Below are 25265 nucleotides of genomic sequence, written 5' to 3' on the forward strand. Positions count from 1 at the left end.
AATGTTATAAAATCCCCTACGGAGATTAGGGTCACATTGTGATGGTGCCACCTTGTAAGTCGCCACACGGACACTTCCGCCTAGAGAACAGAAAGCTTAGGTGAGCCTTCCCCACAGTGACACCAGTGTGGCCTGTTGCACTCGCTGGGGCTCAGAGTGCTTTACGTGTTCATTTATCACGAGTCTGCTGTAGCCTGCTCTTTCCCCAAGCACAGGGGTCAGGGGTTTGCACTCCACTGTAGGCTTAAAAGACTATTTCTTAACAACAGCTTTTTATTTTTTATTTCTTCAAAAAAAATTTTTTTAATGTTTATTTTTGAGAGAGAGACAGAGGGTGAGTGGGGGGAGGGGCAGAGACAGAGAGGGAGACACAGAATCTGAAGCAGGCTCCAGGTTCTGAGCTGTCAGCACCCAGTCTGACTTGGGGCTCAAACCCACGAACTGTGACATCATGACCTGAGCCGAAGTCGGACGCTTAACCGACTGAGCCACCCAGGTGCCCCTTAAAAATGGCTTTTAAGGTGTTTACTCAGGTAGTTGTAGTCACGTGCAATTGTAAGAAATAATGCAGGGATCTCAGGTGTCCTTCACCCAGTGTCTCCCTAAGGTGACCTCTTGTGTAACTATAACACAATGTCCAGCAGGAAGGTGACGTTGATACAAGCCATTGACTCTTCCCGTCTCACGAGTGTTACGTGCTTGTGTGTGTGTTTCTACGTAATTTCGTCACGTGTGTAGATTGTGTGACCGCCACAGTCATGATGCAGAACATTCCATCCCCGGACTACTCTTTTATAGTTCATCTTCCTTCTTCCCGTCCACCTCAGCCCTTGGCAACCACTAACTTGTTCTCCACTTCTATAATTTTGTCATGTCAAGGATGTCATATGAATGGAACTATATAATATGTTACCTTTTGTATGGGTAAAGGCCTATTTTTAAGAAGTATGTTTGGGGTGCCTGGGTGGCCCAGTCGGTTAAGCATCTGACTTTGGCTCAGGTCATGATCTCACTGCCTATGGGTTCAAGCCCCACGTTGGGCCCTGTGCTGACAGCTCGGAGCCTGGAGCCTGCTTCAGAGTCCCTCTCCCTCTGCCCCTACCCTGCTTGCCCCCTGCCCCCCCCCCCGCCTCTCTCTCTCTCAAAACAAATAAATATTTAAAAAAATAAGGAGTATTTTTGCCCATTCTGCTTGAGATCACTATAATTAGCTTGCAAGTATTTTTGCACACACTGAGATACCATGGTATATAATTTGGCATAGTGGCAAAATACTGCCACCGCCTGGTCCAAGCCACCTTACCTGAATTATTGCAATAACCTCTTTACTGGTGTCCCTGTTTCTGCCCTCTTTCCCTACATCCTATTCTCAAAACAGCAGCCACAGTGATTCTCATGACGTGTGAAGTCACAGAACCTTCTAGTAACTCCCCATCTCTCTTACATAAAAACCAAAATCCTAACAAGTTTTCAAGGCTACACATAATCATCTTCTATCCCATGCCCTCCCTCACTGTCAGGTCCAGCTACTTGGCTTCCTTGCTGGTCCTCTAATGTGCTAGGGACCTTCCAGCCCCAGTGCCTTTGCACTTACTATTCCCTCTGCCCAAAAACCTTTCCATAAACATCTATGGGTACATTCCTCACTGTCTTCAGATTCTTTATGCAACATCTCACCAGGTCTTATGTGACCACTTCCTCCCCAATTTAACAGTGTAACCCTATCCCTACTCCCCAGTGCTTCTCACTCTGGCTCTATTTTTCTCCCCAGCTTATCCCTACCTGCTAGGTCATGTATTTTGCTTTTGGATTTGATAAGTGCCTGTTGTCCTCCACTGGAGTATAAGCTCCACAAGAGAAGGATATTTTGTTGGTTTTATTCACTGAAGTCTCTTAATTGCCTAGAATGCTGCCTGCACAGAGTAGGTGCTCCGTAAATATTTGCTGAATGATTGGATGTGCTTTCTTTGGTATTGATTTTACATGTGCTATAAATATATTGATGTACACTGACTAACAACAGCAGGATACGTGGGGTCGGGGGGTGTGGGACAGTGTCCTGCCCACCCGTCTCCATAGTCCTGTGAGGTCAGCCCTCAAGTTTTGAAGAGTGTTGGCTTGTGTTGGAAAGTCCCTCTGCGGCTGGAGCAGAGAATTACATTTACTGGTTTCCTAGGGCCACAAACTGGGTGGCTTTAAACAACAGAAAATTTATTCTCTCATACTTCTGGAGGCTGGACGTCTGAAATCTGTAGGTCAGGGTCACACTGTCTCTGAAGGCTCTAGAGAAGAATCTTTCCTTGCCTCTTCTTTGTGACATGATTTCCAGTACTCCGTGGTGTCCCTTGGCTTGTAGATGTTATCACTCCATTCTCTTGTCTCCACTGTCACATGGTCTTCTCCCTGTGTCTTCTTGTAAGGATATTGGTCATATTGGATTATGACCAGCCCTAATCAAGCATAACATCATCCTAACTTGATTACATCTGCAACAACCCTATTTCCAAGTCACATTCATGGGTCCTGGGTGTTAGCACTCGACATAGCTTTTGGGGAGACACAGTTAAACCCACAACACATGGTGTGCCTCTCAACACAATTCCTTTTCAGTAGGTGAAAGAATTCCTGCAGCTTCTAACAGTGGGGGCCATAGTTGAGCCATAGGAAGACATGAGGCGCTGTGTTGTACCCTGTGTTCAATTGTCAACCCACATTCTGAAGACCTACGCACATTCAGTAGGCCTAATTCATAGGTCAAGCCTGACTCCATCCTTCATTCATAAAGTAATTAATTAATTAATTAACTTGGATCTTCTATGGCCAGTGACTATGCTAGGCTCTGAGGCATGTGGTACAAAGAAGAAGTCAGGACTGATGTAGCAATAAACAATGGCATTGAGTGTGTGGTGTAGCAATATAGGATCATCTAGTACTTTCTAATCAACTTTTACTTGCCAGGTATTGTGTTAAGTTCTGAATGTTTTTACATTAGCATACATAAAATCATAAGATTAGCAACAGAAATTAGCAAATTTGTGTGAGGACTTTGCCTGATGGGAGCAGTTTGATGTTGACTCGATCTACATTTTTTTTTCCTATTCGATAAAATTTGGGATGCATCACTGTCTTTCTCTTACCTGGATTGCGGTCTGTTCGTCTCTCATCGAGATTTCTAGGTGACGAGGTGAGGCAGCCTTGCTCTCCTACGAATGTCCAACTTTCTGACATTCCATATGTTACAGAAAGCTGCCATGTTCTTTTTCTGTTATAACACATGTCTGGGCCCTGCTCTGTTTTTTAACATTTCTCTACCCTACCCAACGATTTCCTTCTATTATTTTCTGATAGACTGGGAGAACTGAAGCCTCTTCTTGTGGTTAATAACTCTCAGAGAATCCACATAGGTACCTACAGATATCTGAGCAAATGACAGGCAAGGGGAAGAGAAAAGAGGGGCAGAGGGTACTATGCCCCCTGACCTCCCTGAAACCTGGGCTGATCTTATTTTAAAACTGTGCTATCACCATATTTTTATTCTAAATAGTAAGAAGGAAGAAGTCCTGGAGATGAAACACAGGATATTGCCTGAGCAGATTACATGTCTGTCTTGGGGAACATGAGGGTTTTGACTTAGAGTCTCTGGGATGAGTTTAATGGGGTCCGCTGATGCTCTGAAATTGTAATACATTTTGATTACAGGAAGCAATTCAGAGCATTCTCAGAGGTAAAGGGTAGGCTGTGTTGGAGTCACAGATTAAATGTCCTCTTAGGATCAAAAGTACTGACCAGTGCTCACACACATGGGGGAAATCTCTGGCAAAGGCCCTTCTTGAATGCCACCAATGTCATACTTTGTTCTCTTATCATCCTTACTTGAGAAAGACTTCCTTCCCTTGCCCTTCGGAGCCCTGATAATGTGTATTGTTAGTAGCACGCAGGTGATATTAAATGTCTGATACCCTTACTCTTTTACTCATGTGCTAGTAGAGTGCTTCCCTCAGAAGACTGAAGACACTGCCTTTCTTACATACTTGGGAATTTATTCACTGGTATTCCCAGGGCAGCACTTGCATAGTAACTCTGCATCATCGCCCAGTTGAGGAACACATTCATAGAAATTTACCTTTGAAGGTGGGGGAATGTGTTGGGATTTGAGTTAGGTAGACATGACTAGTTACAGAAACTACTCACGACCATTTTAGGCACAGAATAGATAGGCAGATTGAAGAGGGAAGTTGATCAGGTTACCTAAGTTTCCTTTCAACTCTTAAGATTTTAAAATTCATTTCAAAGACTATGTCTTAAGATTGAGGAAAATGAAGACCCAAAGCCCACTCCTGCTAGGTGAGGAGGGAGAATTGGTCGAGAGGTCCCAGGTACTGGGAATCATGCTGGGTCCTTTTCTATTAGCCAATAGAAAATTAATTGGTGACACGAGCCCCGCACTGTGCCTCTTCCTCCTCCCATGTGTGTCGAGTGCCTTATAGTTTTCTTTCACATTTTATTCTTACATCCGTGCTTTGAAAGTAGCACTAGAAAAGGAAGTCATTAAGTTTGATATTTTCAGAAAGAAACTTTGGTGGCATATTAGCTTTGTTTTGATGTTTTGAATGGGGGTGAACCTGTCCAAATTATAAGTGAAGAAAAATGGGCTCTTCTCAGCATTTATTTGACTTGACACTGACAGATATTCCTTACTTTCTGAAAATCTCTCTATTTCTGTCTTCCATGATGCAACTATTTTCCAGTTTCTCCTCTTTATAGCTAATATTTCAAATTAAAGTGTCTTCTTTCCAGTCGTCCTTCACACATCTATGTTCTTTGGGTTCTACTGGGGATGTCAAGTAGACTGTTGGACACACTGGAACTCAAAGGAAAACCCAGGACTGGAGTTATGAATTTAGGAACCATCATTGTATGGATGGTATTTGCAATCATAGAAGTAGATGTGCTAACTAGGGAGAGAAGACAGCGGGGTGGAGTGGGGGCGGTGCATGCAGAGAAGAGGGAGGGCCAGAGGTTAGTACTCTAACATTTGAGTTCTGGCAAAGGAGACAGATGATGTGGAAGATAAACCAGGGAGGATGGTGTCCTCAAAGGCAGATGACTGTGGGGTTAGAGAGGACAGGAGAAGAGGACTTCTAGGAGAAGGACTCAACTGTTGTTGGAAGTAGAATAAATCAAGGACCAAGAGATGAAGGTTTGGCAATATCGACTCTTCTTAATATTTGTAATAGTTCACTCAGCACAATGAGCTCATGTATCGCCATGAATTCTGCTGCCACTGATAACTTTTGGTTTTATATATTTGGTTCTGACTTCTCTCCAGGCTTACATTTATCTCTTTCAGTTATAACGGCAGCTGAGAGGCAACAAAGAATAGTGGAAAAGCATGGTCTTTGGTTTCATGGTCTTTTGGTTTAGCCACTGTAACTTACTAGCTGTGTGCCCCTGGGGAGTCACTTAACTCTATGAGACTCAATTTCCTCATTTATAAAAATGGGGATACCAAAGCACATTTGATAAGGTTTTTATGGAGACTAAAGACCTAATAGTTGTGATAGCATAGAACTCTTTTTAATCACCTCTGGGTCCCCAGGGCCTATCTCAGAATCTGACACACAGTAAGTATTCAACCTATGTCTGTTGCAGAAATAAATGAAATGACTGGCACTTACTACATGGGTATACAACAGATGTTCATTTTCTTTCTTCTTTACCTCTCTATTTGTTCTTGATCACAAATGGCTCCATTGCAAAACCTAAAGTCCTTGCTCATTAGGTGTGTTGAACATTTTTTCCCTCTTCATTGATAGATTGTCTGCCTATGCCTATTCATAACCATGAGGTGATATCTGAAATATTAATTTTTAAAATATTAAAGCATAATGTAAAAAATTATTATCATTAGCAGTCTGGGTTGTCATCGAGTCCAGGTGGTTGTTGGCTTCTGGTCGTGTCTGCCTCATATACTCTGTTTCATACCTGCCTCTGCACAACATTTGCTTGGCTTGTCTTCTAAGGGTATTTTGCAGGGAACTTTCCGAGTAAGATGAGTGGTGATTTCAGTGACAGTAGTGCCCAAGTGTTTAACATAGTTAGACAATGACTTTCACATTTTGGGAAAAGGAATGAATTTTCAGGGAGTTTTTTTTGGCTGGCGTGTCAGGCAGTTTATAGTAGGCTGAGTTTAAGCTGGACCGGCAAACAATGGTAATTCTTTGAGAAACTATTTCTCAGTTGCGAATTGAATTTGAAGAATGTGCAAAAGATCCCACAAAAACCTGGAAAGTACTGGTGTCTAGTAGGATCTCTGATGCTGGTCAACAGCAGGCATGAATCCTGTATGCCTTTCCAATCCATAGGCCTTTTCTCTTTGGGGTCCCTTGTTTTCTTGTTGTTATTATAAATAAGCATATCTATGGAATCCCTCCAGTTCCACTTCCCTAAACCATTCTGGAAAGCTGGTGGTTTAGATGGGGAAAAATTCTTGTCTTTTCTTTGAACAGTAGCTTTTGCTTACATTAGTTCCTGAATAAAATGGCCAAGACCTTTAAAACTTTAAACCCTAATGATCAAATCCTGCCAGCTCTGTGGGTTAAGTTTACTCTAGCTTTTGGCTGCATCATTTTCTGGACAGATGTACTGACTCAAGTCTGTGGCATACTGACAAATAAAGCACTGACATTGTCAAAATTAAATTTGCAGAGAGGATCCCTTAAAAACAACAGAAATAAGTTGGTTAAAAAAAAAAAAAAAAAGGCAGCTCTCATTTAGAAATCAAGGGAAAAAGTGACTTGATTTTATGGATCCAGTAATGACGATACCAGGTAGCAATGGATTGGGTTGCCGATAGCACAGTATCTGATTAACAGTGGCTAAACAGGCAAGAAAATTGTTTATGTCACTCATCAATAAACTCAGGAGCAGAGAGGGTAATGAGGGACCCAGGATCCTTTCATGTTTTCCAGTTGGCCACCCCACGCCTTCCCAGTACGTCTAGTTGGACATACTCAGGCTTGGCATTTCATGTTCCAGGATGGCTGCCGTATCTCCAGGTGTCATGTTGACATCTCAGAGTGGGGGAAAAAACAGGAAGGTATGAAAGGTCAAAAGCACAGGAGAGCAGACCCTGCCCCTGTATAATGCTTTCCCAGAAGTGATAGTAACTTCCTTGTATGTGTCGTTGGCTAGAATCAACCACATGACCACCCTTAGCTACTGGGAAGGCTGAAGGGTCATGAATATTTAACATCCCAGTTTCTATTGTGGAAGAGGTGAAGGAGGAAAAAGCAGCCAGGAATGATTCTTGGGTACCCAACCCACTGTTGACCACTTCTGAATTCAGTGCAAGTTCGAAACTGTTATAAATTAGTTGGGAACCTGTACACTCTTGAATGAGACTAATAAGAATTCAACTTAAAACGTCTCAGGAGATTCTTGAGGGAGAAGGCAGATTCATTTTAAGAGTGTTCTTTGGGCTTGAGCACTTTGTTTTAGTTTTGCCACTCGCTGCTGGTTTTGAAACAGAATTCCTCGCTGCTTCTTTTTGTTGTCCACTTTTGTATTCTTCCGCTTTATAGATCTTTCCCAAGGTGGCTGGTGAGGAGGAGGAAAGATAATTGAAAGGGAATAATGTGAAGTAAACTATATTAACAAATATTCTGACTTTCTCTGTTCACCCCTTTTTCTCCCCAAATACAAATAAGGTAGACTCTAGAACATTCTAGGCAAAAATTTCCCATAAGAAGCCATTAACCTTTGAGGTAATGAGATGGTATTTGAATACAGCCTTTGTTTACCAACATCACAGGACTGTGGCCGCATTGGGGATGCAAGTGGCCTTGGGTGGGAGGTTGGGGGCCAGCTCCTAAGGAGAAAGGGACAGGGGAAAGAAAGTGCAGCCCATACAGCATTGGGACTCTTTCCTTGGGAAGTTCCTGTGAGCTGGCAGGAATGCCTGGCAGCCGAGGGCGTGACCAGCTTATGTGTGGCCCCTACCCCTGCCCCGGGGTGCAGTTTACTAAAGCCACATATGAGGATTGCCTCTTTCTGTGACATGTGGCCACCGGAAACTCATCCCGGGGAGAATGCTTGCACAGAGGCAGATGAGGGTGACGGTGGCCCTGACTGTCTGGAAAGGATAGAAATGGTCTCAGACAAACTCTACTGAAGTGTAGCCAGTGGCTCAAATTTTGAGATTTGGATGGCTTCATCATTTGGCTTCTTTGAGCTGATGGAGAAAAAATGTGATTCACAATTGTATTCAGTGACCATCTAGTGCCCTTATAAGCTCATTGGCATGTATGCATGTGAATTTGGCCATTTAGTCTGAATAAAATGATGCTTTGTTGTGATCAAAACACTGGAAAGTGCCCGAGGGTCTGGGGACAAGGGCAGGGAAGTCAGGTTTAGCCGAGGCTCGGGAGAGGTGAGCAGAACACACACTGAACCTAGTGGCTTCCCTCCTCCCTCTGTTCATTAGGAAACTCTGGGAGTGTGAGTGGCGGGGGTGCTCCTGCCGCACCGAGAGAGGCCTGAGGCATTCTGAGTCTTCTGGTTTCTCACTCCACTTGTATACACCCTCAGCAGGTAAATGGGACAGGACACGTTGGCCACGGGGGTGGAACCCGGTTACATGGGGTTACATCGTGACAAGGGGAGATGGATTGGGTTTTGAGGAATGTGAACCAGGGATAAGGTCTGGAGAACCCTGACTGCCCTCCATCTCCCGAGGGACCCAGGACATCTGCTTGCCTTCGTGTTTCCCTCTGACGTGAGGACAGCGCTGTGTGGCTTCCCTGTGGTGGGGTCAGAGGTTCTGTTTGCAAAGTTCTTTTGGCTCCCTGGGGTGTTTTTCAAGTTTAAAGACTCCAAAGACCTAGACTCCTAGACCTGGGTTTTGTTTTTTAAAGCAGTTATCCGTACAGAATCGTGCCAACTGTGGAAAACACTTTTATTAAACCCCATTCATATTGTGAAATGTCAGAAGAGGAGCCAGGCCATTATTTTAATACTCAGACTGTGTCTACCCAACCCCAGTCTTCCAGGTGGAAAATGCAGTCAACCATATGTAGATTTTACTAGTGTCAGTTTTACTTCCCACCATGGCAAATCAACCTGTACTTTCTGTTTTTTTATTCTTGATTTTGTTGTTGTTGTTTTTTTTGCTTTTGCTTTTTGTTTTGTTTTTTTTTGAGGGAAGAGCCATAATTATTTGGCAAATATAATTCCACCCATTTGACAAGTTATTAAAACTCAGTCAGGCATTTCAGTGTTTTGCCCATGTGTTGCCAACCATCTGGATATTTCTACATTTGTGAAGATTCCTGTGCTGTCTGGTACCTTATGGACAGTAGCTGAATTTTCCCACCTTTTCTTGGAATGATAGTCTCAAAGTTGTAGACCACGTTGATTTCCTACCCCCCCCAGTTTACATCCTGACCTTTCCTGGCTTATCGATTGGATTTTTGGTCAAACATTCATGGTTGCAGTGAGAGCTGTGTTTTCTTCATTTCAGAGTCTGGGAAGTATTTGGCGGTTTCCAGTGGAAAGTAAAACTTGAATTTCAAACAAAGATGAAATAGGGAGACTTACATAAACACGAAGGTTTTGTTGCATTAAAGAACAATCCTTGGTATACTTACGAAATAATTTTAGAATTTGGGGGGTTTTAAGAGACTCGTTTATTTCGAAAAGTTCTTAACATTCATTTGGAAGTTTCCTTCTTCACCAAGGTTGTCCTCTCCGGCTCCTCAGCATCGACTGCCAGACTGAGTGGGCTGCATGGAGCGCTCAGCTAGGAATGGCAGCTGTCCCTGGCTGGTATTTGCCTTAAAATTTTTTGGGGTGTGTCTGCACCCTGGCAGCCTTTTGTGACTAAATGTACTGGCTTACCGGGGTAGCTTCAGAAAGTTCTTTTTGACTTTCATAGAGGATCTTGATTAACCTATCAGGGTTTGACTGCATGTGGCCAAATCCCAACTTGAACGAATTTAAATCCCAGAATTCATTGCTTTGTGGAGCTGTACCTTTGGAAGTGCAGGGATTGAGCTGGCCTTAGGGGTTGAGCCCTAGAACCCAGGTTCTAACAGCCCCCAGACTCTCTCTCCATCTCTTGGTGTCTTCTCTGTGTGACATGAGAGCTGTCACTAGCAATTCTAGGATGCTCCCTTCAGAGCCTTATGACTGGAAAGCAAAAGCAGTGCCTGGGTTCCAGCTCCAGTTAAAACGATTCCAGTGGAGTCTTCTGAGCCATCTGGACTCACATGAACAGAAGTCTGTTACCAGATTTGGGGGAGGCTTCACTGGATAGACAAAAGTGATATGTATCCTTTACAGAGCACATTTTGGATTTGCTGCCTTATAGAAATTTTAGGGTCTTGGGGCTCCTAAAGAATTTAGGCAAGTGGAAGACTTTGAATTAGAATCCACATCAATCCCAGTAAAAGACGGAAGAAGCTGTAGTTGCCAAGGGAGCCCTGACCTCCTCTGGGCACTTGATGAATGTCCTCTGGCCGAGGCTAGACAGAATAAGAAGAGCAGAAAGAAACTTAGATTTTAATTTCTTCGTATTTTAAGCTCTGAGACCAAGAAGGCTTCACTCTTGGACTCTAAATTTTCCTTGAGAATTTTGTAACGGGAAGGACTTATATTGAAATTGGGATATTTCATATTGCTGGTATTGTATTATCAGAATACCTATCATTTCATCTCATTGCTTACACTCTGGTGGGCTATTTTGGACAGCATGAGTTGGCAGAATATGGGATTGGGAAAGGACAGGCAGGAATGGATTTTCAGCTTAGAGGTCAGCATGGCTTTGGAGTTGGCTAAAGAATGAACCCTCCTCCTTTCAGAGCCTTTTGGGGGCTGGGGGAGATCCCTATCTGTAACCCCAGGAGGACACATGGTAGGACAGTGGTTGGCAATGGGGAGGCTCCTGAAGGTGGAGCCGGTGGTCCTGATCCTCACTCTGAAGGGGCAGCCACAAGTTGACCTCAGGGTAATGGTCATGCCCAGTGGGGCCAGGTTAATGGTCATGCCCAGTGGGAATAGTCTTCTGGGGAATAGTCTTCTGGGGATGTTAAGGGGACTTCCATTTTCCTCTCCTCATGTTTCGCTTCTGGCCTCTCTCCTCATCCTGTACCCCCTTTCCTCCACGAGACTTGCTGTATCTGAGGGGTGAGTGGAAAGAGCCCAGTCTCCATTGGCCTACTTTCTCTAGTCGGTGACAGTAATGGGTTAGAAGACACAGACATGTGAGTTTCCTCTTCGGGTCTGCCTTGCCACAGGCTCCATTCCTGCTTCCACATGGGAGGGTCCTGGGTTGTGGCTCAGGCCTGTTGCTTTCTCCCCACCTGTGAGGCAGCGGCCCTGAGGGGTTCTGCTCCTAGGCTCAGCTCTCCCTTGTGTGTTCACCTAAGGGTCTGGAATTGGAGAAGAGAAGAAGACAGAAAGCACGATGACAGTCACACATCCGATCCACCCTCTTTAATTTAACCTTATCAATACTAAACCTGTCAGTTTGATTGTTTGCCTATGTAGAGAATATAATGAAGTCACAGTATGACTTTTCAAAAGTAGAACAAAACAAAGAAAAAAGCAAAAACAATATTTTGGATCCAGAAAGGTTCAGTTACTGTTTTTAATCACAGTCTTCAAATCATGATTTTTTACATGAATTGTGTCCATTTTGGACTACTTTTTACCATTGCATCTTTTTTTAATGTTAATTTATTTTGAGAGACAGAGAGAGAGAGAACAAGCAGGGGAGGGGCAGAGAGAGAGGGAGAGAGAATCCTAAGCATGTTCGGTGGTGTCAGCACAGAGCCCAATTTGGGGCTTGAACTCATGAACCATGAGATCATGACCTGAGCCAAAATCAAGAGTTGGACACTTAACCACTGAGCCACCCAGGTGCCCCTACCATTGATTCATTTTATCAATTAATTCTGAACTTTCCATCCCTTTATTCTGAGAAATAGCCCTTGACAGAATTCCCTTTCTAGGAACATACGTATTTTCGTTCGTTGTGGCTATGCCTGTACCCTTAAGGATGGATGGTGATGTCTGAACCAAGATAGTGAGAAGTGAGATACCGAGTTCACTTTGAACACGTTACATTTGGAACTCACATGGGACTATCACATAGGCAGTAGGGACTGTCAGTCTGGGATGGTTAGGCCAGAGCTAGACATCTGGAAGTCATCAGTTTTGCTAGTAGTTGAAGCCTGTGTAGCATCCTACACTCCCCTACCCAAAACCATCCTAGGGTGGACCTTCCTTTCTTCTTTGGAGCCCAGGCCAGTTTTTTTTTTTTTTTTTTTTTTTTTTTTTGCAGAGCCTTTAGGTCTCTCATGGGACAGAGGGTGGTCTGGCAGTGAGATAGGAATCCTTGAACAGATCTGTACCTAAAGTGAGACCAAATTGTGCCTTTAGACTCAGTGGACACTCCTTAATATGTCTTCACTATTTGCTTGATCTTCCTGGTCCTTGGAGGTATTTGGGTTGGATATCCTTGGTTGATCTCATGAGTCTAAATCCTGCTAACATCTTTTTCTTCAATCTATCAGCCATTTAAGTGAGAACCAGGCATATGGTCAATTGTGGTGTCAAGAAAGATGCCAGAGTGTCAAGGTGAGCAAGGGGCAGGTGAAGAGTTTTGCCCCTGTCCACTATGAGAAATGGGCCCTGCAGATGTTGGTCAGGCCAGCCTGCCTTGGGAACCTAGCTCTGGCATCCCAAGGGCATTCATCAGCCCTGGAGAATCCCTTGAGGTCACTCTGCAGAAGCTGAAGACCTTCTAAGGACAGACATTACAGAGCCATTGGAATTTTGGTATCTATCCTTGAGCAGAAAGGGATCCATACTTTGACCCTTGAAGCAAACTGGCCTTCTAGAGCCCTCTTGGATAAGACCTGATGTTTGGAGCTAGACCAAAGGAGCAACTCTAGGTACTGACTGTGCCCTTATTTTCCATTCCTGAACAAACCAGTAGAGGTCTCATGGGAACCATGGCTCAGACATGTCTAGCCTGGCAGTGGCTGGGAATCTGAAAGATCACCAAAATACCATATGCCACTTGGTACATGGCAAAATATTCTTGAATGTGGGTAATGGTTACTGGCACAAACTCTGGAAGTGGCTTTGTCATGGTATGAAATTGCTTCCGTCACAGCAGACTTTAGTAGCTTCCTTCTTCTGTCTGGAGCATCTTACCATCTGCTCTATTCAAAGACAGCCTTGAATGGGGGGAAAAGGGGAAAGACATGGACAGGAAATTCTTTTTTACTTAACCTAAAATCCCTTAGGCTGCAGCTTAAGCTCATTTCCTCATTTTGCATCCTGTGGAGAAGAAAAAAACAGCTTGTTGTGGCCCTAACCTGTCGTGCACGCTCTGTGAGATTACCTCCCAGTGTTCCCTCTGTTGGGCCATATAATTCCTGTTGTGTTGACTTTGGGTTTTTCCTTTGTCCTTTTTAAAGAGGCAGCTTGTGGGACACATAGCTTTAAAGAATATACCCAGTACCATACGTCCTTATCAGGCAAGAATACTGAAAACTATTACAAAAGGTCACGTGCTGCATTTATCTAACAGAGGGTGGTCTATTATAAGATTCTAAGAACACTTAGAATAAATGAGGAACCACTTTGTCATATTGCATCTTTGTACTCCCAGAATGTTGATCCCACAGCACAGAACCAGAATGCAGTCTGCAGTCCTGGAAACCAATTTCAAAGTCTTTATGCCTTTACTTCACATTTAAGGAAGGAAATCAGGAGACCTACAAAATGATCATCAGGAATAGAACATATTGGCATGTTTCTAGTCCCAAGAAGAAGCTTTCTGTCAGGTAATCCAAGTGTATGCACATTGATTTGTGCTGCCTGGACTGGCTGTTCCTTAGATAGATGCTGATTTGATGAGTTCACTGAGAACTTGGGCTCAGGGAGCTCTGGGTGGGGCTGGAATGACAGACAAGATCACTTTTGATCTAGGGTCTCTCTTCTTCTCTTCCTCCAGTTCTTTCTGAGGAGGGTACAGATGGTAGGAAGCATCACAAATGACATCAATTTTAAATATCAAAGTTGATGAGAATCCAGGGGATGAAAATACCTGCTAATCAAGCCACCGTATAGTTTGTTTAACTGTCCCAGTTTGCCTGTGCTGGGGGGTAGGGTGGGAGGAGGGGTGATGGTAGACTGGCCTCAGGCCTTTGGAAAACCTTATATTCAGGATTGATCTTAAGGAGATTGACCCTACGGCTGCTTTGAAAGTATGGTTCCAGGTCCCCCAAAGGTCTTTGTGTTTAAAAACGACCTTCATTAGGTGACTCTCTAAGGCCTAAAACGTTGCTATTAGAAAAGTCATTTGGTCTCAGGTTTTGTCCTAAGAGTGCAAATATCCCTGAGAGAGTACCTCGTCCACTTCTTCCATGCCTTCAGAGAGAGGGAGGATGAGGACACCCAGCACAAGGTGCCATGACTGGGGTGGGGCAGGAGTGCCCCCCCGCCCCGTCCCCATCCCGAGGGGAAAGCAGCATGGTGGAAGAAATGGTAATCACAACTACAACTACGGAGGCCTTATCTTTTTTAGAAGGGTGGTTTCACTGGCAGTGATCACAGATCATGTATGGGCCGGAGCAGGTTCTGAGGATCTGGGAGCTGTGGGGGGAGGGAGACCTGGGCTTTAGAATGGGACAAAGCAGGGCTTGCATTTGGCTCCCCCTGGGTGCAGCTGTGTGACTCTGGCTGAACCCTAACCTCCTTGCTCCAAGGCCTTCTTTCCCCCTTCTGCAACATGGAGGGAGTTATGTGTGTTCTCCCAGGTTATGTGTGTTCTGAGCGTCTCTTGCAGCATAAGTGGGTGCTCAGAGCCGTGCGTGGTGGACGGTAGACAATAAATCCCCTCTTCCTATCCACTGAACTCTCCCATTCGTATTTACTTTAGAGCAGTTGCACGCACCATATGGCCTTTTTCTCAGCATACACATGCTGGCTCAGGCAGTTATCAAGCAGAGACACACTGATGGTACTTGATCATTGGCAACAGGAGAACAAACAGACTCATGCATGGACGCCGTTGGAGGCTCTGATTGTGTGAGCACAACGAAGTGAGATTCATTAGGTTTTGGCAACCCAGAGGTATTTGCCCCTTGCCCTTCTTTACTTGTGCCCCTTACTGGAGCTCCTTGAAGGTTTTGAGTGTTTCCCCATATGCTGGGCTGATGCAACCATTTGAACATGGATTCTTGCGTGAGTTGGAAATTCATCTATGCTGGGTCCAAGGGTAGACGTGAGGCAGAGCCGGGAAGAACAAGGAGTATGTTTATAAATTGTTCTTCTTTTCAGATACCGGTAATGAAAGTCCAGCATTTTCAGGCCTAGGCGGGTTTGTGCTAATTGAATCACGAGTGCCCAAGAGAAGATGTGACAGTGTTTGGGTTTCACAGGCCTCTTGTTTCAGCTGTGTCTGTCCGGGATCTAACTTTTCTTAGATTTGGAATGGAACCGTAAAGAAAAATGTTATTCACGCACTCATTGATTTGTTTTCGTCCTTGGGAGAACCGCCCAACCCTGAGCATCCCTTTGCAGGCTTTGGAGACCTCGCTTTACTCTTCCACACCTTTTGGTCACTGTGAAATAGTGGATTCCTGGAACTGATTACTGCCGTTGGGGAAAACATGGAATGCAACTAGAAAAAGCTCGTTAGTCAGATGGCAGAGGAGGAGGAGAGGTTTCTGGAATGAAGCCTTGGGAAAAATAAAGGGAACCGAGGGAAGGGAGCCCCAGTCCTCTGGCTAAGTAAGTCCTGCAAGGTTTCTTGTGGGTGAGGCGGGAGTACGTGAGCATTATTGAAGAGTAGCCGTGATTGCTAGTAAATGCACAGGAAGTCAACCCCTTGCCGTGTGTACAGTCTCCTGAACTCAAAATTCCACACAGAGTACCAGGTTTCTTTTCTGATTTCTCCCATCCTGACACCCTCATCTCTGGAACTGGGGACGGGTTGCTTCGTGGGTTTCTCTTCGTGCCCATAGTCGGACAACATGCTTTTGTCTCTTTCTCTTCTGCTTTGAAATCATCATATTCATTCTCTTCTTTTTTACTCCTTGGATTTCTTTGAGTGGGGTCCACGAGTTCTCCCCTTTTCTCATCGTGTTCCTCCTGAGGCAGTGGGGAAGTTTTGGGGTATGTTAGGGTCATCTGTGCTTCCTGTGTTCTGAATTTTCATCCAGTATTAAGATCACATACTAACCAATCCACGTGTCATCATGAAACACTTCTTCCCCTTTCTTTTTCCATGAGGTTCCAAATTCACTTTTCTTAATGTTACTAAGTTGAAAGGTTTCCAGGTTTTTTGACTACTTTTTTCTTTCCTGGGAGTGCCTGGCATCACTGAATAAACAGTTTCAGATCCAAATTTGCCTAAATTTTATTTGTGTGAATGTTTAGCATGTGTTTATATTGTGTTACGTGTTATGTGTTAGGATCCATTACGGTGTGGGCTGAGAGATTTTGTTTGACAAAATGTTATGTCTCATTTGGGTTATTTTTGAAAATCTAGAATACTTTTACGGAACCTCAGAACTGAAGAAACAAATGGAATTGTGCTTCTTAATAACTTGTTTTTCCTCTTCTGGGACAAAATATGGAGACATTTAAATTAGTTATATTCAGATATACCAGAGGCTTATCTCCCTTTTAAGCTGTTGATGATCTTGGTTTGTTTTCTTTGTGGAAATGAACACTTCCATTATCTCACTTTGGCTGCAATGGATAGTCTCCCTTATCATGAAAATTTTATGTTGCTCTCAGAGGTATTTTAAAGATTATCCAACTATACCATACAAAATGCTGAGAAGTTATTTGATATATGGTTGCCTCTGGAGAATATGTCAAATTATGAGTTCATTATTCCTGTGCTAGCAAAGCAGCATAATCAAGCCAGAGAATGCCTCGAGTTTGTTTTGATTCACTTTTGTTTTAAATTTACCACCCACTGTTTTATCCAAAATACATAAAAGCTTGTGGGTTTGGTATGTTTGTCTTGCTCTCATCCTGTAACGATGTTCAAACATGATTGTACTTAAAGTCTTTAGGACCAGACAAATGAAGAGTCATTTGCTCTTTTGATAACAATATCAGAGAACACTGGAAAAAAAAATTCGTTTTCCCAGTCTGTGTTCCCGTAAGTTCATAGTCATGCTGTTTGCATAGCTGACCACCCACTGAAGCCAAGGCACGTGAAACTGCTGTCCACTAAAATGGGCCTGAAAGTCACATGGGACCCACCCAAAGATGCTACCAGTAGACCCGTGGAGCATTACAACATTGCCTATGGGAAGTCACTGAAAAGTCTTAAATACATCAAGGTGAATGCCGAGACGCACTCCTTCCTTATTGAGGATGTGGGTAAGTGACACTCTGGTCTTGTTCCCAGTCAGAACTAACTGTACACCAACCTTCTCAGTTCCCTTCTTAGGTAGGATGGCTGTTTGTGAGACACAGTGTGGACAGGCTCAAGAGACCTCCTGGTTCTTTGGGAATGGGGAGCTGAGTTCATGAGGCTGTGGCTTAACCTTTATCTTGCCCCTGGGCTTCCTCATTCTGCATTTGAATTCTAGTATTTCTGGAGATCTCTCTCAGTGGATGTAGGAAACCATTTTTAGTTTCTGAATGTGCTTTTGGAAAATACGTTGGTCCTTTGTTTGTTTCATAGAAGCTCAACTACTTTGTAGCTTCATCTTGAGATTTCTAGTTTACAAATCAATTAGAGGTTACTCAAGTAATGAGTCCCTGTGAAGGTACGTATGTGCGATATTCGCTTAGCCACATCTGGTTCAAAGATGTAACATTCTCCCCGTTAAATTTGATTCTGGAAGTTTGTAATGTTTGCAGTTTTTCCTAGATATATTGTTTTATAAGGGCAGGTGTAGGCGGTTTTGAACTTAGGTTTTGAGCTGCCACCTCCCAGGGATCCCCTGGCTTCTGCGTTTTTGATCTGACGAGCCTGAAACTCCATTTATTCTACAGTCACGTCACAGCCCAACCTCACGATGGATCATGAAGAAGTAACAGAAGTCAGCATCCATGACAGCCAGGTCTCCCTGTGCCAGGTCACCATTTTCCTGCCTTCCTCTGGTGGATCAAAATCAACTCATGACTCCTTGGGTTCCTGGCCGTAGTCTACGCACTTACTCCTCCACCTCCTGCGCCCTAATGTTAGGCTTTCTGAGTAATGGAGCAGAGAGTGTATAGAAGGGGCATAAGGGGGGCCAGATTTCCTTCTTGGTAGTTCCAGCCACACATACATTTCTCTGAATCCTTTCCATGTCAGTATCACCCTAGAAAGTCCAACTACGAGGTTAAATGGAGATTCTGTTGGACCGAAGGCATGAGCAGGGTCATATCTGCTTGTTCAAACCTTAGGTTGTTAAGATTGCTGCAGAAAGAAACACATGCAAAAAGAGAGCCCTAGAGCTCACTGAAAAACAAATAATGCCTCCCGAGTAACTCACTGATGAGTTAACAGGAATCAGAGACATGTGGATTACATTTCTTTGAAAATACGAATAACCTCAGGATGAAGAGAGAAAGTGCCTGGCAAAGCATGATTTTGTGTTCTCTCTGGATCTAGAGCATTTTCCAGTTGGTCTGGCAGGTTGTGCCAAACCCTCAATGCCACCAGGCCCTGCCTCAGTCAGACAGAAGTCACACTGGCCTTGAGCACAGCAGGGATGCTAGATGGCATCACTGTGTCGCTGTTCCTGGACCTCTGGCCCAAGGACTAAAGTTCCGTTGCAGGAATACTCCCCACTTTGAGAAATGTAATAACCGTTATTGTCTTTGACACAACTAACTCTTATCTCTCCAACCTTTGGCCCCTCACATGCCCGCACACTTTCATCTCCTCAAGGAGTTCGCACCTTCACTTACCTTTTGCAGTAATTTATTTTGAGGAAAAGCAGCACTACTGGCGTTTTGCTTTCTGAAGCTGCACATTTGGGGCGCACTCACTTGGTAATGTGGCGTCTTGGCTTCCCTTCCTGTTCCACTGACTTCAGGAGCTCAGCCAAAGAGAGCATCGCAATTTGACCTTGACCCCTAGATGCAAGTCAAAAAGTGGAGCCCAGTTATTTCAAGATTAGCATTTCCGAGATTCCAACAACTGTTTTTCTAGATATTTGTTGAAATAGTCAAAGACAGCACACAGATCTAGTAAAGGGAGTGTTTTACTGGGATAAGGGGAAAATTTCACGAAGCTTTATGTGTGTTGCAACGAAGATTTCCCATGTGCTAAATTTTATGAGTTCCACTGACATTTTCTTACTGTTTTTTGGAGATTTCTGTTTGGAGCTTTCATGGAGAGATATTATTGGCAGTTACTGATAGCATAGGTTAAAACATCTAGTTAGCAGACAGTGCATTTCTATTTCCTGCATTAATTTCACATTAAAAAACTCAAAAGCTTTTTCTGCCTACTGCTCACGGATCCAGGCTTATTACACATGCCATGTACTTTGTACTACAAATAAATTTTGTGTTCTTTGGGTCAGGTGTATTTTAGTTACATGAGAGGAATGTTAGCGATAGTGATTAAAAGAGTGAGAGAGAAAGCCGTAGTTAGACTTGTCGCTTAATTCAGATTTCTTTATTTGGTTATATATGAGGAAGACGGTTAGTGAATCGAACTGTCATTCTTGGAGATGTGAAATGGTGGCTTGATGTAAACCATATGTTTCAGAGCCGGGTGTAGTGTACTTTGTGCTGGTTACTGCAGAAAACCACAATGGAGTGAGCCGTCCAGTTTACAGAGCTGAAAGCCTGCCTGGTAAGTCTTACCTAGAATTGGAGGCTGTTTTTTTGTTACTTAGATTGGGAGAAACATCTCTCCTTGCTTTCTCAGGTCTACACAAACGTAGAATCTTTAAAGAGTTCCCAAACAGGAATTTTCTTTTTTTTTTTTTAGACTTGTCTAGCAAGCTGAAAGATTGAAAACTAGGAGAGATTTACTCCTTCTTTTAAAGTAATTTGAATGTAGGTCATTTGTGTTTTGTCCTATTTTTTTGAGCACTCGTTAGAGTAAACCACGTGCAAAAGACCAAAAAGATGTGTTGTCGATAAAGCGTATGTGCCTTGTTATTGATGTGGCCTGAGCAGATCCTCTGGAAGAGTGTTGAAAAGACCATTAACTATACGTTAGGGCTGCGCAGAAATGTGGAAAATCCAATCGTTCTTGTTTCTAACTATGAAGTTGCATTTTCCTCATTTAGGAGGTGAATGGATCAAGATTGATGGTTTTCCCATTAAGGGTCCAGGACCATTTAATGAAACCGTCACAGGTACCTCGTGCTCCTTCGGTTCATGTCTTCACTGAGGCACCATCTTGCAAGAGGGTGGTGTTTCTGTCACACACATGTGCTCACCAACCTTCATTCAGTTCCCATCGCTAAACTAACACACATGCCACACGGTTTTGGTCAACCTGCTGTGCACCTGATGGCCCAGACTGCAGCCATTGTTGCTCATTTCTCACTGTTCTTTCATGTTCTGGCGTGGGGAGGTGTCCGCGTCCACATCTGGGGATACTGTTCACTGTTAACAGGCAAATATGGTGGTTGAGATGGCAGTCCTGGCCTGATGAGGATTGTTACAGCTCTTTTTCCTGTGGATGGCGTAAATGAATGGAACCCACCAAGCAGTGGCTTTTATTGGCTAATATGCTGCATGCATCAAGTCTTTCTCTGTTTTCTTGTAACCATGGGATATTTTGTGATATGTTAGAGAACCTGCCTTCCATCTCTGCTCCATATTTGTATATATGTTTTATCATTTGGATGTTGCTGTTGTCTAGTCATGTTGTTTTACTTGTTGAGAGAAGTGTGTACATTTCTTGTATGTTCTCATATGAATGTGGTTGTTTTGGAATGTGGTTGGATGATATCCCAAAGGCGATATGGTGAGGAACTGTATATTATTTTCATGACCCATGTTTTTAAGTACATCAGTCTGGTGTTGTTGTTGAGAGGAAGGTGAGTACTTTGAAACCAATGACCATAATCTGCTTCTCAGGTCAGATTTGATGGGTGTAGGCAGCTTCAAGGTCCCTTTTCCACCAAAAAGGGGTGGGAAAATGAAACAACCAGAAAAGGAAACTGGCTTTCCAGGAAAGGTGATATGTTTTTGTTCCAATATGTTGGACTTGTGGTGACCCCAGGGGTGATGGAAGGGAGACATGTTAGAGGTGATTACATGTGAAGGGATGAAATTTGGAAGAGAGAAGTAAGAGACAGACATGCATTGTGGAGTCATGCTCCAGAGTGAGAGTGCGAGCAGAGAGTGTATGAGGGTGACAGGAGAGACAAGAGCAAAAGGCCAAGGGTCAAAACGGAGAGGATGATGACAGTGAAGTAGCCAAGATGGTGGTACACCTAGGAATATGCAGAATAGACAAGGGTGTTTATTCCTCGATTGTCTACCCCTGAAGAGGGACATGTAAACTCTTTGCTGACAGAGGTTCAGTGCCTTGTATCTGAATCTTGTATTTTAAATGACCATTTTATTTTTTATAATCTTTCTGATAAAGTTTTCTGAATGTCAGTGGTTTTAGAACAAATAGTTTTCTTTTGCTTTTTCTTAAGTAATGAATTTCTTGTGCCTTCTTTAATAGAAGTACGTGTATGTATGACCTTTCTGTGTGTGTGTGTGTGTGTGTGTGTGTGTGTGTGTGTATGTATGACGTGAGCATGAATTACCGAAATGCTGGGAATTGGGACTCATGGACAATCGTGTTCCAACTCATTATTGGTCTTATGTACAGTAAGATGATTTAACCTCTCTCTGTAGAAGACTTTGTGTGCCCTAGTTGCCAAAGAGCACACTTCTATAATACATAATAGTATATTTGTTATACATTATGATACAAAAGATACTGGAAGAAATTAGCTGAAACAATTTACAGCATATGCTGTAAAGCAGAATTTTTTAAATGAATATCCAGAATGCATAGACTTGGCGACAGTGCTCCAGAAAAAAAAAAAAAAAAAATCACATTTCATTGTTATTAAAATAATAAGAATAATTTATGAGAAGTGATCAAGAAGTGATTGGCATGCATCTACACCTTTTTTATAAGGCTTGGAAAATACTATGCTGCTGTTCTGAGGAATGGTTAATAAATTATAATCCTGGTAGTTAAACAAAAGAAGTATTCTGAATTCCAAGTATCTTCGTTCAAAAGAAGGGATTTGTCCTGGAGATAGTGGCAGACATTGGCATTGACTCCTGGGGTGAGGTCCCAAGGGTTCCCTTTAGTGCTTTGACTGGTGACATCCCACTTTATTCTAGTATTTTATTTGAAGCCAGAGGGAAATCTATTCTTTTGCTTTGCTGGAAACAGTAGTTTCAGTTCAAATTCCAGAAGGCCTCTTTATGCTGCTGAGACCTATTTTGACCTCGTTATCTTTCCTTAATTATTAGATTCATTCATTTAGCGCCATTGGTTTTGCCAGCATGTCTGGATGCTAAAGATACAATAATGAAGAAGATAGACAAGGGCTTGCCTTAATGGAGACTGTAGTCTAGAGGGAAAGAAAGACAATAAACATATAAGCAAAACATAATGCATATAATCTGTATTAGTTTGCTACGGTCGCCATAACAAAATACCACAGAGGGTGGCTTAAACAATAGATGTTTATTTTCTCACAGTTCTAGAGCCTGGAAGTCCAAGATCAATGTGTCAGCAGGTCTGATTTCCCCTGAGGCCTCTCTCTTTGGCTTGCCTTTCCTCTAGGAGTGCACATTCTTGGTATCTCTTTGTGTCTCCAAATTTCTTCTCCTTAAAAGAACACCAGTTAGATGGGATTAGGGCCCACCCCAGGGGCCTCACTGTAATTTAACCACCTCTTAAAGGCTCAGTCTCCAAATACATTTACCTCCTGGGATAACTGAGGGTCAGGACTTCAACACGTGAATTTGGGTGGGGGTGGGGGTGGGTGGGGACACAATTCAGCCTGTAGCATGATCATAAGTTCTTTGAAAGGTGAACAACATTGAGATCTAGAATAAGCAGGGTGGGGGAGCCCAGGAGGCGCAAAGATGGTGATGCCAGGCTGAGATGGTATGGGGACCGCGGGGGTGAGTGTTAGGAGGAAGAACGTGCCAGGGCCGACTTGAGTGATTCTCAGACTGGTCGCTCATCCAAATCTGAAAACCCAGAGGACTCAGAAAGTAAGAGGACTAAGCAGAACTGCAATTCCCTGGCAGAAATTTCAGCTTTGGCTTTGGGTAGCTCCTGGTCTATCTTTCAGCCAGAAAGTTCTCTGTGTATTTAAATGTAAGATCCCTCTCACTGAGACTTAAACCCATATTCCTCTGTTTAGTCCCCAGGGAAGAGAAGTCCCAAGTCCAGATACTGGAATCTTATTATTTACCTCCCCTGAAGACTTCTTTTCTGAAGCTGTTTTAGCTTTTTTTCCCCCCTGTTGACTGGATGTGGGGTCCTGGGGTCTGTGCAAAGCCAGACACTGGGGTCGGGACAGGACCATGGCCCAACTCTGATTGCAACCAGCCCAGCGACTGGGCGCGCAGGTCAACCTGCCTTCACCAGGCTCTTCATCTGGAAAATTTTAGTTCTCAGTAAGATCATATGTATTTTTTTTAAAGTTTATTTCTTTATTTTGAGAGAGAGAGAAGAGAGCAGTAGAGGGGCAGAGAGAGAGGGAGAGAGAGAGAATCCCAAGCAGGCTCTGTGCCGACAGTGGGGCATGAACTCAGGAATCTTGAGATCATGACCTGAGCCAAAGTCAAGAGTCAGATAGATGCTCAACCCACTGAGCCACCCCGGTGCCCCGGATCATGTGTATTTTTAATAAGGTGATGGTTTTCTAAAAATCATCATGCTGCCCTTAAGCTATGGGGCCCAAACTAGACATAATATGGAGGGAAAAGTCAGATTTGTGCCTCATATTTTGTTATATCATATTTTAGTTCCTGAAGCTTGCTCATTTTGTAGACAATTAACTTATAGCTCAGACTTGAGCCCACAGTTCTCCATGGCCATTCTCAACCAACACTGGCTTGGTACCTGACCTCCAGTTTGCTCCCCAAATACAAATAGCATGTTGGTGCTAGGCTCATAATGGCCTGTCCACACTGGCGTCCTCCATGACAGTGGCCCATGTGACAGCTTCACCTCATGCTTTCCAGCTGCTGCCACCTACCACCTGTGGTGAAGCTGCTCCTGTCCACAGTCATCTCGCCTCCTCAACTGCCTTGCTCTCCTGAGCTCGCTTTCAGACCTACTCAGGCTTTGGGTCCAGAGACACGTCTCACTTCCACGGTCCAGAGCCGTCTCCTGGCTCATTTCTCGTCTTATCCTGGTCCCACTCATGTCAGCACGGCCGGCCCCCTGACAGAGGGACAGCCTCAGTGGCCTGCTAGTCCCCACACCACCCCCCCTGCCCCCCATCCCTCCTGCATGTGCATTGTTGAGCCTCGTGGGAGAAGCAGAGAGTTGAGCTGATCTGCACCATTGTCACTCCTTATGGCTGGTTAGCCAACTCCACACGGGTCCTCAGCACTGCTTGGCTGTTGTTCTATGTGCCCTAAATCCGGCTCCTTCCTTTCTTCAATGGGTTGGGCCAGAATGTTGCCACTTTGCTCAGGCTCCTCCCTCTGCCCGTTCTCCTCTCGCTTTTAGCCCTGCTTCCCTCCTCCCTGGGAAATAAAGGCCATCAGCGTGACACCCCTCCTCTTATTTCCTGTGACCTCCAAACTCTCATCTCCCTTCCCTCCTCTCGGCTCTGAGGAAAGCTGCAGTCTCCACGTCTCTTCAAGGCTGACTTCATGCACGTGAAGCTGCTTTGCATGCATGGTCAAGCCAGAGGGCAGGCCTGGGTTTGCCACCATCATGGGAGCCCCCACGCTCCCCTCAGTGCCTGCCTCAAACAGCTGATACCTGCTGTTGAACAGGTGTCCAGTTATTTGACATGGAAATGATGAAATCAGGAAGCCATGCGCCCCACAGGTTGGCGTCTTCCTGCCCTGGCATTTCTTTTCATAGGCAATACCTATAGGCATATGAGAAATGGGTATTTCATAATCTAGAAATACGAATTCTGCCCTTTTCTATCAGTAGCTCATCAAAATGAGCACTGACCTTCAGGTGTATTTTTGTGCCAATTTATTTAAATGTGACTGATGTCGAGCGTGGAAACTCTAACCCTGGTGTCCGGCGATGGGCTATTTCCTGACCTGTT

General features: G+C 43.9%; 1 protein-coding gene across 1 annotated transcript in view; it reads left to right on the forward strand.

Moving 5' to 3' along the window:
• Positions 1-25265, forward strand: part of FNDC1 (fibronectin type III domain containing 1) — a 106367-nt gene that overhangs the window by 9242 nt on the left and 71860 nt on the right. The window contains exons 2-4 of the mRNA XM_058735808.1: positions 17221-17415; positions 19748-19834; positions 20277-20345. Of these exons, the coding sequence (XP_058591791.1) occupies positions 17221-17415; positions 19748-19834; positions 20277-20345 (351 nt within the window). The remainder of the gene's footprint in view (positions 1-17220; positions 17416-19747; positions 19835-20276; positions 20346-25265) is intronic.

Source organism: Neofelis nebulosa, chromosome 6, assembly GCF_028018385.1.
Source record: "Neofelis nebulosa isolate mNeoNeb1 chromosome 6, mNeoNeb1.pri, whole genome shotgun sequence".
Lineage (NCBI taxonomy): Eukaryota > Metazoa > Chordata > Mammalia > Carnivora > Felidae > Neofelis > Neofelis nebulosa.